Source organism: Salvelinus fontinalis, chromosome 1 (genome assembly GCF_029448725.1).
Source record: "Salvelinus fontinalis isolate EN_2023a chromosome 1, ASM2944872v1, whole genome shotgun sequence".
In the NCBI taxonomy this organism is placed as follows: Eukaryota; Metazoa; Chordata; class Actinopteri; order Salmoniformes; family Salmonidae; genus Salvelinus; species Salvelinus fontinalis.
This window is the reverse complement of record NC_074665.1, coordinates 55,446,360-55,461,608: the sequence shown is the minus strand read 5'-3', so window position 1 is coordinate 55,461,608 and position 15,249 is coordinate 55,446,360. Positions and strand designations below refer to the sequence as shown.

The 15,249-nt window shown below is 42.1% G+C and overlaps 1 protein-coding gene across 5 annotated transcripts in view; it reads left to right on the top strand.

Annotated features, from left to right (window-relative positions):
- Positions 1-15,249, top strand: part of LOC129857946 (regulator of G-protein signaling 7) — a 118,619-nt gene that overhangs the window by 79,284 nt on the left and 24,086 nt on the right. For 3 of the 5 annotated variants that reach the window (XM_055926664.1, XM_055926695.1, XM_055926673.1), the window contains exons 4-14: positions 2,463-2,513; positions 5,615-5,721; positions 6,166-6,217; positions 7,394-7,458; positions 12,238-12,314; positions 12,513-12,594; positions 13,757-13,831; positions 13,939-14,037; positions 14,214-14,275; positions 14,664-14,774; positions 14,999-15,139. In XM_055926664.1, the coding sequence (XP_055782639.1) occupies positions 2,463-2,513; positions 5,615-5,721; positions 6,166-6,217; positions 7,394-7,458; positions 12,238-12,314; positions 12,513-12,594; positions 13,757-13,831; positions 13,939-14,037; positions 14,214-14,275; positions 14,664-14,774; positions 14,999-15,139 (922 nt within the window). The remainder of the gene's footprint in view (positions 1-2,462; positions 2,514-5,614; positions 5,722-6,165; positions 6,218-7,393; positions 7,459-12,237; positions 12,315-12,512; positions 12,595-13,756; positions 13,832-13,938; positions 14,038-14,213; positions 14,276-14,663; positions 14,775-14,998; positions 15,140-15,249) is intronic. The other 2 variants (XM_055926684.1, XM_055926706.1) reach the window with 1 other exon arrangement.

Below are 15,249 nucleotides of genomic sequence, written 5' to 3'. Positions count from 1 at the left end.
CGAACCGGGGAAACCATGCGTAAGGCAGGTGCCATGTATGCCGGCCCGAGGAGACGCACTGGAGACCAGACGCGTTGAGCCGGCCTCATGACACCTGGCTCAATACTCAATCTAGCCCTACCAGTGCGGGGAGGTGGAATAACCCGCACTGGGCTATGCACTCGTACAGGAGACACCGTGCGCTCTACTGCGTAACACGGCGCCTGCCCGTACTCCCGCTCTCCACGGTAAGCCTGGGAAGTGGGCGCAGGTCTCCTACCTGCCCTTGACCCACTACCTCCTAGCCCCCCCCCAAGAAATTTTTGGGAATTACTTACGGGCTTTTTTGGCTTCCGTGCCAGACGCGTTCCCTCATAGCTCCGGTTCCTCTCTCCGGTAGCCTCCGCTCTCCTCAGTGCCTCCAGCTGTTCCCATGGGAGGCGATCTCTACCAGCTAGGATCTCCTCCCATGTGTAGACACCTTTTCCATCCAATAAATCCTCCCATGTCCATTGCTCCTTCTTCTGTCCCTTACTCCGTTTATTCCCTGGCCGCTTGGTCTTAGCGTGGTGGGTGATTCTGTAATGGTTGACGCTCTCCTCATCCTCGGACGAGGTGAGGAGAGAAAGATCTTCTGACCAAAACGCAGGCTTTGGGAAATAAGCCATCTTTTATTTAATAACGATGATGGCAAACACGAAACGAAACAAAACACTTTCAAACTACAAAACAAGAAAAACGACGTCGACGAAACCTGAACATAAACCTACATAACTAAACATAAACTCACGTACAGGAAACAGACGACATCGAAACGAAAACGAAACAAACAAACGCTACAGTCCTATGTGGTACGAACATACATACAAACACAGGAGACAATCACCCACAAACAAACAGTGAGAATGCCCTACCTAAATATGACTCTTAATTAGAGGCAAACGCAAACCACCTGCCTCTAATCAAGAGCCATACCAGGCAAACCAAAACCAACATAGAAACAGATAACATAGAATGCCCACCCAACCTCACGTCCTGACCAACTAACACACAAAAACTAACATAAATAGGTCAGGAACGTGACACAGAAAAAGGGGATATACTTTCAAGTTACAGTATTTCCTTTATAACCTTTTTAATGACATCACTAAATAAAAACCAACGTGACATTAGTTTTCTATAGATCATCTCCGACCATTCCCCACGCTCTTAGTTTAGAAATATTGTTCCAGAATTCACTTGTTGATTGTTTTAGAGTTTTGTCGGGAAGACTCTGTGTAGACAAAGGAACATTACTTTGGTTAATACTGGAGAGGGAGACCCTAGATTCCGTTTCCTTTAATTTACAGCAGGGTGTGAGCTGTCAAACCGGCCCAGTTCCCTACTCCTACTCTTCTGTGGGTGAGAGAGGTCTGGTTATTCATCCATTGCCAAGCTGATCTGACGCATTCGGATCCTCACAGGACAGTCAGGACAAGATGTTACACTCATTTATCACCCAAAAAATGTTTGAGTGAGTGCAACACAAACATATTTCCAGGGTGTTGATGCATCCTCCTCCCAATACAGCCTCTTCCAACATCAAGGGTAGGGGAAGGGTATCCATCTGCAAAAGTAAAGTTTTTCTTTGATTTCAAATCAACTCATATTGTTGCTAGCTAGCTAGCTACCATAGCTGTTGTACTAGCTAACATGCTACTGAACTGTGACATTAGCATATTGACTTGCATCTTGGTATTAAAAGACAGCAATGTATTCACATAAACATATAAGTGTTTGGACAAATCATTAGTTAGCTAGCTACCTATGACCTGAATTGTGCAAAAATATAATAGCTAACGTTAGCTAGCTGAGCGCTAGCCAGTCAGGCAGTGGCACAGACAGATTGAAACTGGTATCAACTAAATGTGAAATTACATTGTGTGTCTGTCTTTTTTGATTTGTCGAAGGCACTTGACACCGTGGACCATGCTGTGTTGGTGTAAATGTTAAAATGTTGTGGAATGACTGGTCATGCTCTAGATTGGTTTAACAATTATCTATTAATGGGAACAGAGTTAGGTGGTTTCTAGTGAGAGAGCTTGGGACTCTAAGGTTCTCATGTACTGCAAAAAGATGATTCTGAGATAATTGGCTTTAACGTTCTGATTTGAATGGTGTCAGCAATTTTTATCTAGTATTCTTTTGAATTTAACAACATGCATTGGGATATTTAGAGTACTATATAGGTAGAGAACATTGAACAGAACAAGGCTATGTCAATGACTACATTTGGACAAAAATGCAGATAAAACCTTATAGTCCCAAGCTCTCGAATGGCTGTAATAAAAGCATATTTTTTTGGATTGACAATTACCCACTCACAATTGTTCTACCTGAGAGGAATTTGCATGTAATAAAGAGACTATCATTTACATCACTGTGCTAAAAGGTGCTGTACAGTATGCTTTGGGTGTATTTATGTATGTTGTTTTCCATTCCAGGTTCTGACATTGTACAGTGGATGATCAAAAACCTGAACATTGAAGATCAAGGTAATGTATGCTCATTAGTGTCCTCTTATGTCTTTACTTATGTGACACTAGACATGTGAAAGAGTGAGTCATTTACAGTTATGTTACATACAACACCCTTATTCTTGAGAAGTTCCTTCCATGTTTAACATGTCCATGGCTAATTAGAATCATTGTAACATTAGTTGAAAAGTAGCCCAAAGTCAGACTTTGTTTCTCTAAAACCTCAATGCATTCGGTAGCAGTGCTTTTCTAAAGCAATTGATTTGATTATATAACCTAGTAGGTGCATGTTAGGTCACGTCACTCCAAGGGAACATGTTTCAAAAGGTTGTTCATTATCACTTTGCCATGGAGTGAGAGGAAGGCGGAAGGTTTTCAATGGCGGACAGAGGGAGGCGAAAGGCATAACCCATGTCACTGATTTAGAGGAGAGGGGAAGCCGTTGAGTGCTGGACAGAAAAAGAATCGGCCTGTCTTCTCTCCCTCAGGCTCCATAGTCTGTTGAGACTCTATTGTATTTCCTCGTCTACCTACCTGTTTTCAAAGCACTCAGTTAACAGCTCCACACAAGGCCTGTTCAATAAGACAAGCACAAAGAGCCCTTGCTGTGTGTGTGTGTTATCCTATGGGTACATTCTGGTGCATGCGTTGGTATGGAAAGGTCGATTCACCCGCATTAGTGATTTTAGTTTCACTTTTTAAAACAAAGCTGACTCAACAGCACTCCACAAAGTGCGCATGGACCGTGGAGCACTGGAGTACTCTCAAAAGCACTGCAGTCAGGCTGAAATACCTGCGCCTATGCTTCAGCAGAAAACAGGTTCAGACTGAATCTCTGTTTCCTTTACTTCAAGATTGAGGAATCTCATTGCGCTGTGTCGTCACTCACAAGGTCTGACAAGAGCAGGAAATTGCACAGAAACACATTTAAGCTTGAGAGAATCTTGTTTGAGGTCCCAATGGTCCTGTGAGAAAAATTTGATTACAAATGTTATAGAACACAAAAGTCCCAATACGCTCTTTAGAACATTCTAGTACAGAAATTACCTCAAATTAATTATAATCTGCAGGCCAGGGTATTCAAGAGGACAGTACACGGGGAGTGTCCTCAAATTGTTATTCCCTAGCTAATGGCTGAGTCACTGTAAAGGTGATTACAGGGCATACGAGTGGAGTCGGGGGGTCAAAAAGTCAGATAGCTTTACATTAGCTAGGGACTAACAATTTGAGGACACTCCCCAAGCCAGACACTCATTTCTTTTTCAGTTTAAGAAAGGATGTTTTTTATTCTCCTGCTCCATCCTTTTTTCTTCTGGAGTTTAGGATATGAATCCGATTAGCCTACAAAGCAGCTATGTACCTCTTGGTTCTAGACACTTTTAACCACAGTTGGTGGATATAAATGCATGCTTTAGCACTTAGGGCTATGTGCTAACAATCCATAAAGTTGTTAAAAGTTATTTTCGGGGGTGACTGGATTCGTCTTTAAGCCTGTTTGATATCCACTGTATCTGAAGCTCTAACCAGACAGTAATATAGATGAATGTGCAAATCCTCTTTCAAAATTCCTGAATATACAGTATGCAATCTGTGTAGCTTCCCAACAGAAGAGATTATCTGTCTCTTTCTTTCTGTAATTGCTTTATCTATAACAATTTTGCTGTTTTGGTTCAAAACACTGTATCCAAATTGCAGACTAAGAATCTCACACAAGCATACAATGCATAAAACATATCACACACATCCACACACAAATACACTGAAAGGGCACTTACATTTATGAGTAAGCTAAACATACACTACATGACCAAAAGTATGTGGAGACTTGCTCGTTGAACATGTCATTCCAAAATCATCGGTATTAATATGGAGTTGGTCTCCCCTTTGCTGCTATAATCACTCTTCTGGGAAGGCTTTCCACTATATGTTGGAACATTTCTGCCGGGGACTTGCTTCCATTCAGCTACAAGGGCATTCGTGAGGTCGGGCACCGATGTTGGGCGATTAGGCCTGGCTTGCAGTCGGCATTCCAATTCATCCCAAAGGTGTTCGATGGGGTTGAGGTCAGTGCTCTGTGCAGGCCAGTCAAGTTTCTTCACACGGATCTCGACAAACCATTTCTGTATGGACCTCGCTTTGTGCACTGGGGCATTGTCATGCTGAAACAGGAAAGGGCCTTCCCCAAACTTTTGCCACATAGTCGGAAGCACAGAATTGTCTAGGATGTCATTGTACGCTGTAGTGTTAAGATTTCCCTTCACTGGAACTACGGGGCCTAGCCCGAACCATGACAAACAGCCCCAGATCATTATTCCTCCTCCACCAAACTTTACAGTTAGCACTATGCATTGGGGCAGGTAGCGTTTTCCTGGCATCTGTCAAACTTAGATTTGTCCGTCGGACTGCCAGATGGTGAAGCGTGATTCATCACTCCAGAGTATGCGTTTCCACTGCTCCAGAGTTCAATGGCGGCGAGCGTTACACCACTCCAGCTGACGCTTGGCATTGTACATGGTGATCTTAGGCTTGTGTGCGGCTGCTCAGCTATTGAAACCAATTTCATGAAGCTCCCGACGAACAGTTCTTGTGCTGACGTTGCTTCCAGAGGTAGTTTGGAACTCGGTAGTCAGTGTTGCAACCGAGGACAGACTATTTTTACGCACTACACGCTTCAGCACTCTGCCAATTTACTGCCAAAGTTTGTCTATGGTGATTGCATGGCTGTGTACTCAGTTTTTTATACACCTGTCAGCAACGGGTGTGGCTGAAATAGCAGAATCCACTAATTTGAAAGGGTGCCCATTTTGTATGGATAGTGTATCTTTAAACATTAATGAGTGATCATTTATTAATGCATAGCTGAGTCGTACACATTCTAGATACAGAGAGACAAGGTGGAAATAGTGATAAAAATATAATGTGTTTCATTTTACATTAGGAGGGGTAGCGGATTTGGCATATGAGGTCAGATTTGCCTTTGAGGCTGTCCCTAAAGGTACTATGCTGACCTCATATGCCATACCTCGGTGGAGGGGGGAAGTGGGATGTTTCAAAGGGGACAATGGGAATATTAGGGGTGCTGTGGTGGAAAAGTATATGATGTTGTTTGTGTTGTCCAGTGGAGGCCCTTCACCTAGGGACCCTGATGGCTGCCCATGGCTACTTCTTCCCTATCTCAGACCACGTACTCACACTCAAAGACGACGGCACTTTCTACAGGTTTCAGGTACAGTGAATTCATAGGCTGTATGGCTCTTATATGTTCTATAATGTACTCCTTTATCTCATCCAATCCATATCAGACCACACAGGGAGGACTCAATCCATACGTCTTTGTTGAGTGCTATATCTTTTACACTTAATCCATTTATATTGCTAGATGTTTTACCGAGGCAACTAAAGTGCCTCGCTCAAGGGCCTAATGTGAATTTTAGCCAGGCGTCTCAGTTCTTAGATCAGTTCTTAGATAAAGGTGTCTCAATTCTTAGATCAGTTCTTAGATCAAGGTGTCTCAGTTCTTAGATCAGTTCTTAGATAAAGGTGTCTCAGTTCTTAGATCAGTTCTTAGATTAACGTGTCTCAGTTCTTAGAACAGTTCTTAGATAAAGGTGTGTCAGTTCTTTAGCTGCCTCGTCCCTCACTCTTTTCTTCTTACAATCGCTCTTCTCAGACCCCCTACTTCTGGCCATCAAACTGCTGGGAGCCAGAAAATACAGACTATGGTAAGAGCCTTAGCAAAAGTGAATAGTATTACACAATGGAAGGCTGGATGGTGCATTGAATGTAACCATATATAGATAAAATAGATTTTGGGCTACTTTCAATCCGTAGCACGGAAGATACGCCTTAAAGCGTGATTGGAATGAAAATAGTATTTTTGATTGAGCCGTCATATGCGGCGTTTACCATCAATGTAGTCAGTCCCCGCAAACGCAGGAACATTGCTTTTAAATTTCAATTGCGCTTTAGCACGGATCTACAAACCTTTGGATTGAATCTAGGCACACATTTGTATAGCATCTGACATGCTGTACATTGTAGCCCAATGCTCCGGCTTAGCAGATGAAAACAGAACCATAAATGGGGGTTTCATGGAAAAGATAGGGTTATGTTAATTTGAGTCTTATTTTGTATGTGAGTTGCAAGAACCACACCAGCCATATAGCCATTTGCATCCCCAATGCAGCTCTTTGATAAATCCCTATTGTGTTGTTGAAGTGCTGATTACATGGAGGGAAATGGAGATGGGGGGAAGGGATTGACCAGCCGAGGGAGATGTTTGATTGTGTAAACCGATAAAAGAGGAAATAAAGCTGAGTTTATTAAACACCTGTAGCGCATAGCTAACACCAAGCACATTCATTTCCTCTCCTTTTGTGTTGGGGTAGGAAGACTAATGAATGAAACGGGAATAGCCATAGCATTAGGGAACCTCTAATTACTTTGTAGTAGACAACAGACTGGCATGATTGACACTTTCTAATGAATACACGTACAGGGGTAATGGAATAATGGAATCTCTACAGATGGTCAGTGTAGAGAGGGATAGAGGGTTGGAGTAATAGTGATGGAATGGGAGGGAAGGTGTTTCCATCCAAGTCCCTGTTCAATTTCACAGACGTGCTATGGTTATTGACCTGTGTAATTTACAGGCTAGTTTAGATTGGCCATTGAGTGGTTTCGGTAAACAGGTTAGGACCAGTTAAGGATTTTGTTAAGGCGCATTAACAATCCACATTATACTCTGGTCATAGGGAATTACTTTTCCACAGGCATCTCAATGTTGTGGCCTAGTCTGCAGCTGTTGCAGGAAGGGTTTGGCAAAGTAAAACTTGATCAGCCAGCATCTGTCAACAGTAGTTTTCTCTGTTTTCTGATACGTTTGTTCTGTCTCTCAGCTGTTTACCTGTGCAAAAGAACAATGCAAAACAAAGCTCGTCTGGAGCTAGCAGATTATGAGGCGGTAAGAGGTCTTCTCTGGTTCATATCATAATTCTCTCTTTATTATGTTAGCAGTAGAGTAATTCATATTGATATCAGCCTGATTTGTATCCTCACAGCGAAAGCCTTTTGTTCTGTTGGTGTTATTGTATTACAGTGCCTTGCAAAAGTATTCATCCCCCTTGGCGTTTTCCCTATTTTGTTGCATCACAACCTGTAATTTAAATAGATTTTTATTTGGATTTCATGTAATGGACATACACAAAATAGTCCAAATTGGTGAAGTGAAATGGAAAAAATAACTTGTTTTAAAAAAAAAACGAAAAGTGGTTCGTGCAAATGTATTTTTTTTGCTATGAAGCCCCTAAAGATGATCTGGTTCAACCAATTACCTTCGAAATTCACATAATTAGTTAAATAAAGTCCACCTGTGTGCAATCTAAGTGTCACATGATCTGTCTCATGATCTCAGTATGTATAAACATGTTCTGTATGGCCCCAGTGTCATGCCCTGACCGTAGATTGCTTTGTATGTTTCTATTTTTAGTTTGGTCAGGGTGTGATGTTGGTGGGTATTCTATGTTGTAGGTCTAGGTTTTCTATTTCTATGTGTTTGGCCTGGTATGGTTCTCAATCAGAGGCAGCTGTCTATCGTTGTCTCTGATTGAGAGCCATACTTAGGTAGCCTGTTTTCCCACTTTTGTTTGTGGGTGGTTATTTTCTGGTTAGTGGTTGTTGCACCTGTCAGAACTGTTCGTTGGTCGTTTTGTTGTTTTTGTTCGTGTATTCATCTTGATTAAAAGTAATTATGGATACGTACCACGCTGCACTTTGGTCCTCTCCTTCTCCTGACGATATTCGTTACAGAACTCCCCACCAACAAGCGACCAAGCAGCGTGGTGGAATGGACTCCTGGACATGGGAGGAAATACTGTTCGGCAAAGGACCATGGGCACAGCCGGGAGAGTATCGCCTTCCGAAAAGGGAGCTGGAGGCAGCTAAGGCGGAGCGGCGACGCTATGAGGAGTTGGCTCGAGGAAAAGTGCACGAGAGGCAGCCCCAGAATATTTTTCTTGTTTCTTGGGGGGGGGGGGGGGCCCGCTATGAGGGTCCCCGGTCCGGGGTCGGCGGTAAGGGTCCCCGGTCCAGAGGCGCCACCTAAGTGGGCCAAGACTAAGGTGGAGCGGGGTCCACGTCCCGCACCAGAGCCGCCACCGCGGTGAAATGCCCACCCAGACCCTCCCCTATAGGTTCAGGTTTTGCGGCCGGAGTCCGCACCTTTGGGGGGTGGGTACTGTCACGCCCTGACCGTAGAGATCCTTTTTATGTCTCTATTTTGGTTGGTCAGGGCATGAGTTTGGGTGGGCATTCTATGTCTGGTGTTCTATGTTGTGTATTTCTTTGTGTTTGGCCGTGTGTGGTTCTCAATCAGAGGCAGCTGTCTATCGTTGTCTCTGATTGAGAACCATATTTAGGTAGCCTGTTTTCCCACTGAGTTGTGGGTGATTATTTTCTGTTTAGTGTGTGTCATCACCTTACAGGACTGTTCATTTGTTGTCTTTTGTTGTTTTGTTCAGTGTTCAGTTTAGTGATTAAAAATATGAACACTTACCACGCTGCATATTGGTCCTCTTCTCCTTCTCCCGATGACATTCGTTACACCCAGAGTCTGCAACACCACTAAGCAAGGGGCACCACCAAGCAAGCGGCACCACGAAGACCAAGGAGCTCTCCAAACAGGTCAAGGACAAAGTTGTGGAGAAGTACATATCAGGGTTGGGTTATAAAAAAATATCAGAAACTTTGAACATCCCACAGAGCTCCATTAAATCCATTATTTAAAAATGGAAAGAATATAGCACCCCAACAAACCTGCAGAGAGAGGGCCTCCCACTAAAACTCACGGACCAGGAAAGGGGGGCATTAATCAGAGAGGCAACAAAGAGACCAAAAATAACCCTGAAGGATCTGCAAAGCTCCACAGCGGAGACTGGAGTATCTGTCCATAGGACCACTTTAAGCCGTACACGCCACAGAGCAGGGCTTTATGGAAGAGTGTCCAGAAAAAAAGCCATTGTTCAAATAAGAAAATAAGCAAACACGTTTGCTGTTCACCAAAAGGCATGTGGGAGACTCCCCAAACATATGGAAGAGGGTACTCTGGTCAGATGAGACTAAAATTGAGCTTTTTGGCCATCAAGGAAAACGCTATGTCTGGCGCAAACCCTACACCTCTCATCAACCCGAGAATACCATCTTTAATTTTTTTTTAATACCACCATTTTTAATCCGCAGGGACTGGGAAACTGGTCAGAATTGAAGGAATGATGGATGGCGCTAAATACAGGGACATTCTTGAGGGAAACCTGTTTCAGTCTTCCATAGATTTGAGACTGGGACGGAGGTTCCCCGTCCAACAGGACAATGACCCTTAGCATACTGCTAAAGAAACACTCGAGTGGTTTAACCTGTCTAGGATCAGCGTGGCGCTAGCGGCACACCCCCCCCCCCCACTGAAAAACCAGTGCCGCGAAATTCAAAAAAAATATTTTTTTTAAATATTTAACTTTCACACATTAAAGTCCAATACAGCTAATGAAAGACACAGATCTTGTGAATCCAGTCAACATTTCCGATTTTTAAAATGTTTTACAGGGAAGACACAATATGTAAAGATGTACATCTATTACCTAAAAACACATTAGCATAATCCACCATCTTTTATTTGTCCACCAACACCAGTAGCCATCACCAATTCGGCTAAACTAAGATATTTATAGCCCCTAACCAACAAAAAAAACTCATTAGATGACAGTCTGATAACATATTTATGGTATGGGATAGGTTTTGTTAGAAAAAAGTGCATATTTCAGGTAGATGGCATAGTTTACAATTGCACCCACCATCACAAATGGACTAGAATAATTACAATGAGCAACGTGTTTACCTAACTACTAATCATCAAACATTTCGTAAAAATACACAGCATACACGAATCGAAAGACACAGATCCTGTGAATACAGACAATATTTCAGATTTTCTAAGTGTCTTACAGCGAAAACACAATAAATCGTTATATTAGCTTAGCACATAGCAATTAGCAGCCCAGCATTGATTCTAGCCAAAGTGAGCGATAAAAGTCAACATCGCCAAAAGATATTAATTTTTTCACTAACCTTCTCAGAATTCTTCCGATGACACTCCTGTAACATCACATTACAACATGCATATACAGTTTGATCGAAAATGTTTATATTTAGCCACCAAAATCATGGTTAGACAATGTGAAATGTAGACAAGCTGGTAAAGAAAAAGTCCTTGCGCCACTTAGACAGTGATCTACTCTTATACATAAATACTCATAAACGTGACTAAAAAATATAGGGTGGACAGGGATTGATAGACAATTTAATTCTTAATACAATTGCGTTATTACATTTTTTAATTTATCCTTACTTTTCAATACAGTTTGCGCCAAGCGAAGCTACGTCAAAAAACATGGCGTCCTAAGCCACTAAAATGTTTCGACAGAAACACGATTTATCATAATAAAAATGTCCTACCTTGAGCTGTTCTTCCATCAGTATCTTGGGCAAAGGATCCTTTCTTGGGAGCAATCGTCTTTTGGTGGAAAGCTGTCCTCTTGCCATGTGGAAATGTCAACTGCGTTCGGGATGAACTGAAAAGCGTGCCCAACTTTTCACATCGTTGCAAAAATAAATGTCCCAAAATCGCACTAAACGGATATAAATTGCTATAAAACGCTTTAAATTAACTACCTTATGATGTTTTTAACTCCTATAACGAGTGAAAAGATGACCGGAGAAATATAACAGGCTAAACTAACGCTTGGAACAGGTGCGCGCCGGTGTCCTCTAGGCTCATGACGCAGCTCCCAAAGAATGACTAGCTTCAGGGTTTTTTCATTTGTAGGGCCTGTGAACGCGCAATCGACCCCGTTGGAATCGTCATCACGTAAAGGCATCCAGGGGAAGACGTAAGAAGTGTCCGTATAGTCATAGCAACGACAGTGCCCTTTTAACTGACTTCAGAAGAGTGGCCAACATTTCTCAAATCTGACTCCATGTCAGGGAAATTGCTGTAGAATGGGCTCTGTTCCACTTAGAGACAAAATTTCAACTCCTATAGAAACTATAGACTGTTTTCTATCCAATAATAATAATAATATGCATATTGTACGATCAAGGATTTTGTGGGAAGCCGTTTCAAAAATTAGCCAAATTAGCATAAATAGTCTAAACAGCGCCCCCATCCCCAACAGGTTAAGGGGAAACATTTAAATCTCTTGGAATGGCCTAGTCAAAGCCCCGACCTCAATCCAATTGAGAATCTGTGGTATGACTTAAAGATTGCTATACACCAGCGGGATCCATCCAACTTGAAGAAGCTGGAGCAGTTTTGCCTTGAAGAATGGGCAAAAATCCCAGTGGCTAGATGTCCCAAGCTCATAGAGACATACCCCAAGAGACTTGCAGCTGTAATTGCTGCAGAAGGTGGCTCTACAAAGTATTGACTTTGGTGGGTGAATAGTTATGTACTCTCAAGTTTTCTGTTTTTTTGTCTTGTTTCTTGTTTGTTTCACAATAAAAAATATTTTGCATCTTCAAAGTGGTAGGCATGTTGTGTAAATAAAATGATACAAACCCCCCCAAAATCAATTTTAATTCCAAGTTGTAAGGCAACAAAATAGGACAAATGCCAGGGCAGGTGAATACTTTCGCAAGCCACTGTATGTCATGGGATAACTGTCTGGATTTTTTATGCTTATTGTTGATTCAGGAGAGCTTAGCGAGGCTACAGAGAGCATTTGCCAGAAAATGGGAGTTCATATTTATGCAAGCAGAAGCACAAGCAAAGTAAGTTTCCAAATGAAACAAATGTAGTACTGTATGCGTTGATATGCCCTCATCTCTAACTACCACTTCTCATCAGTTTTCTAACAACACCACATTTTAGGCCAGGGGAAGTGGCAAAGAAAAAACAGTAATAATTACACAAAATATGTTTATGTAAAATACCAAAAAAGTAATTGCCTGTACTGTGTATCTCCTCAGAGTTGACAAGAAAAGGGATAAGATTGAGAGGAAAATTCTCGATAGTCAAGAAAGAGCATTTTGGGATGTGCACAGACCTGTGGTGAGTTTATTGTGCTTTTAAAATCTCATGCTACAAGAGTCACATTATTTTCATAACATAACATTTAGCTACAGTATTTGGGCAAAGTTTCCACTGCAGTATTCAGTTACCTGGAGGCTGTGCTCAAATGAAATCCATATCGCTGAAGTTCAGCTTTGTAGCATAATTAAAATGTTAAGTTAATTTCCGATTGAGCCGACATATGCAGCGTTTACTGTGAATGCAGTCTCCGCGAACACGGGAACATTGCCTTTAAATTTAAATTGCGCTATAGCGCTGAACTTCCACGATAGGTATTCAATCGAGTAAACTTAGTATTCCTTTGTGCAATAGTGTTGTCGTTTGTCATGCATACATGTTTAGAAATAATAATTGTCAAAAACCTAAGTTGTTCTTATCTTAGAAATTGTAGTAATTGGCATGGATTTTTTATTAGATGTTTTTTATAAAATGACAAAGAATTTAACCTGTGCTTTTTTCAGTCTACAAAGTAATTTCCTTCACCGTTCAGTGTGAATAATGTAATGGGTTTGGATAATAGTCACATTTTCAGAGCTTGGTAAAGGCAAAGATTTTTTCTTTCTTCTTTGTCTGCCGTAATATCTAAATGTTATTACTGTACTGTCAATCCCCCCCCCCCAAAAAATGAACGTAGAGCTCTCCAGTGGTCTGTTTGACCTCATCATCCATTCAGACACATATCCTTCTTAGCATTAGCTTACACTCGGGAATGGATCTGCTTCTCTAGCCATGAGCTTAATTGGAAAATAACAGGATTAATTTATGCATTCTCGGAGCATTATAATCAGGTTCCTTTCTGATTTCACAGCAGCCTCGTCAAACCACTTAACCACCGTGATCCTGGAGGGTGCCTTGATTGTACCCTTTGTTTACCCATGCAGGACGTACCGACAATATGTTTTATTTCTCAGTGATACATTGATTGTTTAGAATTTTTGTTAGAATTTTTACAATAATATTTCACAAGACCATGTTTGACTGCGCATGTAGCAAATTGCAATAGAAGAAGTAGGCTATGGTTTGCTGGATTCACTAAACAGTCCTACCTGAGCTGCTAGTGAATCAATAAGAACAAGCAGAGAATGCTCTCTGAAGGTCTTTATTTTATTAATTTATACTGCTAATTTTTGTTGCTCTCCAGCCCGGATGTGTAAACACAACAGAAGTTGACATAAAGAAGTCCTCCAGAATGAAAAACCCCCACAAGACAAGAAAGGTTAGAGTGTCTGATAAATCCATTACTTCTGAAAAACAGGTCACTTGAAAACACTGTTGTTCGAGTTTGACTTTGGTGGGTTCTGTTTGATTGTCTCTCTGCCTCAGTCTGTATATGGGCCTCAGAATGATGTGCGCACCCACAGCCCCACCCACACCCCTGCCCCAGAGGCCAAGCCGGCCACAGAGGAGGAGCTACAGGACCAGGTAATGTAGGGGGTGCTGGACTGCATGGTTGCTTTTCTTTTGCATTGCAAGAATGCATGTTTGGAAGGAAAATGTTCTTTCAAAACATACACTTATGATGGCAACACTGTTACTGTCTTGTCAGTTTGACTAGTTCCCCGAAATTCACAAAATATGATTTCCCCTTGTTGTTCCAGATCACTTATTGGGGAGGGCAATTAGACAGACATCGACTGAAAATGTCCAAAGTGGCCGAGAGGTGAGCTAAGTTCTCCTTCTCTTCACCCCCCCCCCCCCCCCATTGATCCATTGTTGAACTCTTTAATGTTTATTGTAGCCAGTAATTAAGAATTTAGACAACCTTAAAGTGTTTAGTCCAAACGATACCCGGATGTGTATCATCAGCACTAAGGCTTTTTGTCATTTCCTGTGCCGTAACACTGAACAGAGTGTAGATTCCCATCCTTAGTGTCCTGGGTTACTCACTATTGTGTTAGAGTAAATATGCTACATTACTTCACTTCCTGCTATCTTCGAATAGCACTGCTCTTAGTCATATCCTGAGTTCCCCAGGCGGCATGATACATTGTTCCCTTTTCTGTCCACTTTACCTGACTGAACTGAATAGTTTGTTTTCTTTCTCCCAGTTTGTTGGCCTATACAGAGCAATATGTGGAATATGACCCCTTCATCACACCAACCGACCCCTCCAACCCCTGGATCTCAGACGACACCACTGTGTGGGAGCTGGAAGCCAGGTTTGTCTTCTTGGACTGTCTTTTTTACTTTTTATTTTTTTTAAATCTGTGTTGTTTTACACTGGTACACTGGTATAGTGTGTGGTACCAGAAAATGCTTTGTAAGTTGCACTGCTGAAAACCATCTCCTGAGGGATGTCAGGTAATAATATAATGATTTGTAGCTGTGTAGTGTGTACTGTTCACTGAGGTTTCCCTCTATACACTGTGGTGTCTGACTGCAGTGTGTCTCTTCCCAGTAAGGAGCCAGGTCAGCAGAGGGTGAAGAGGTGGGCGTTCGGAATCAATGAGGTTCTCAAGGATCAGGTGGGGAGGGAGCAGTTCCTCAAGTTCCTGGAGTCTGAGTTTAGCTCAGAGAACCTGAGGTAGGGCGATACAGTGCATACACATACACATAACACACATGTATGCACGTACGCCCCCACATGCATACACTCACTTCCTTTCTCTCACACAATCATAACGTATCCTTGCA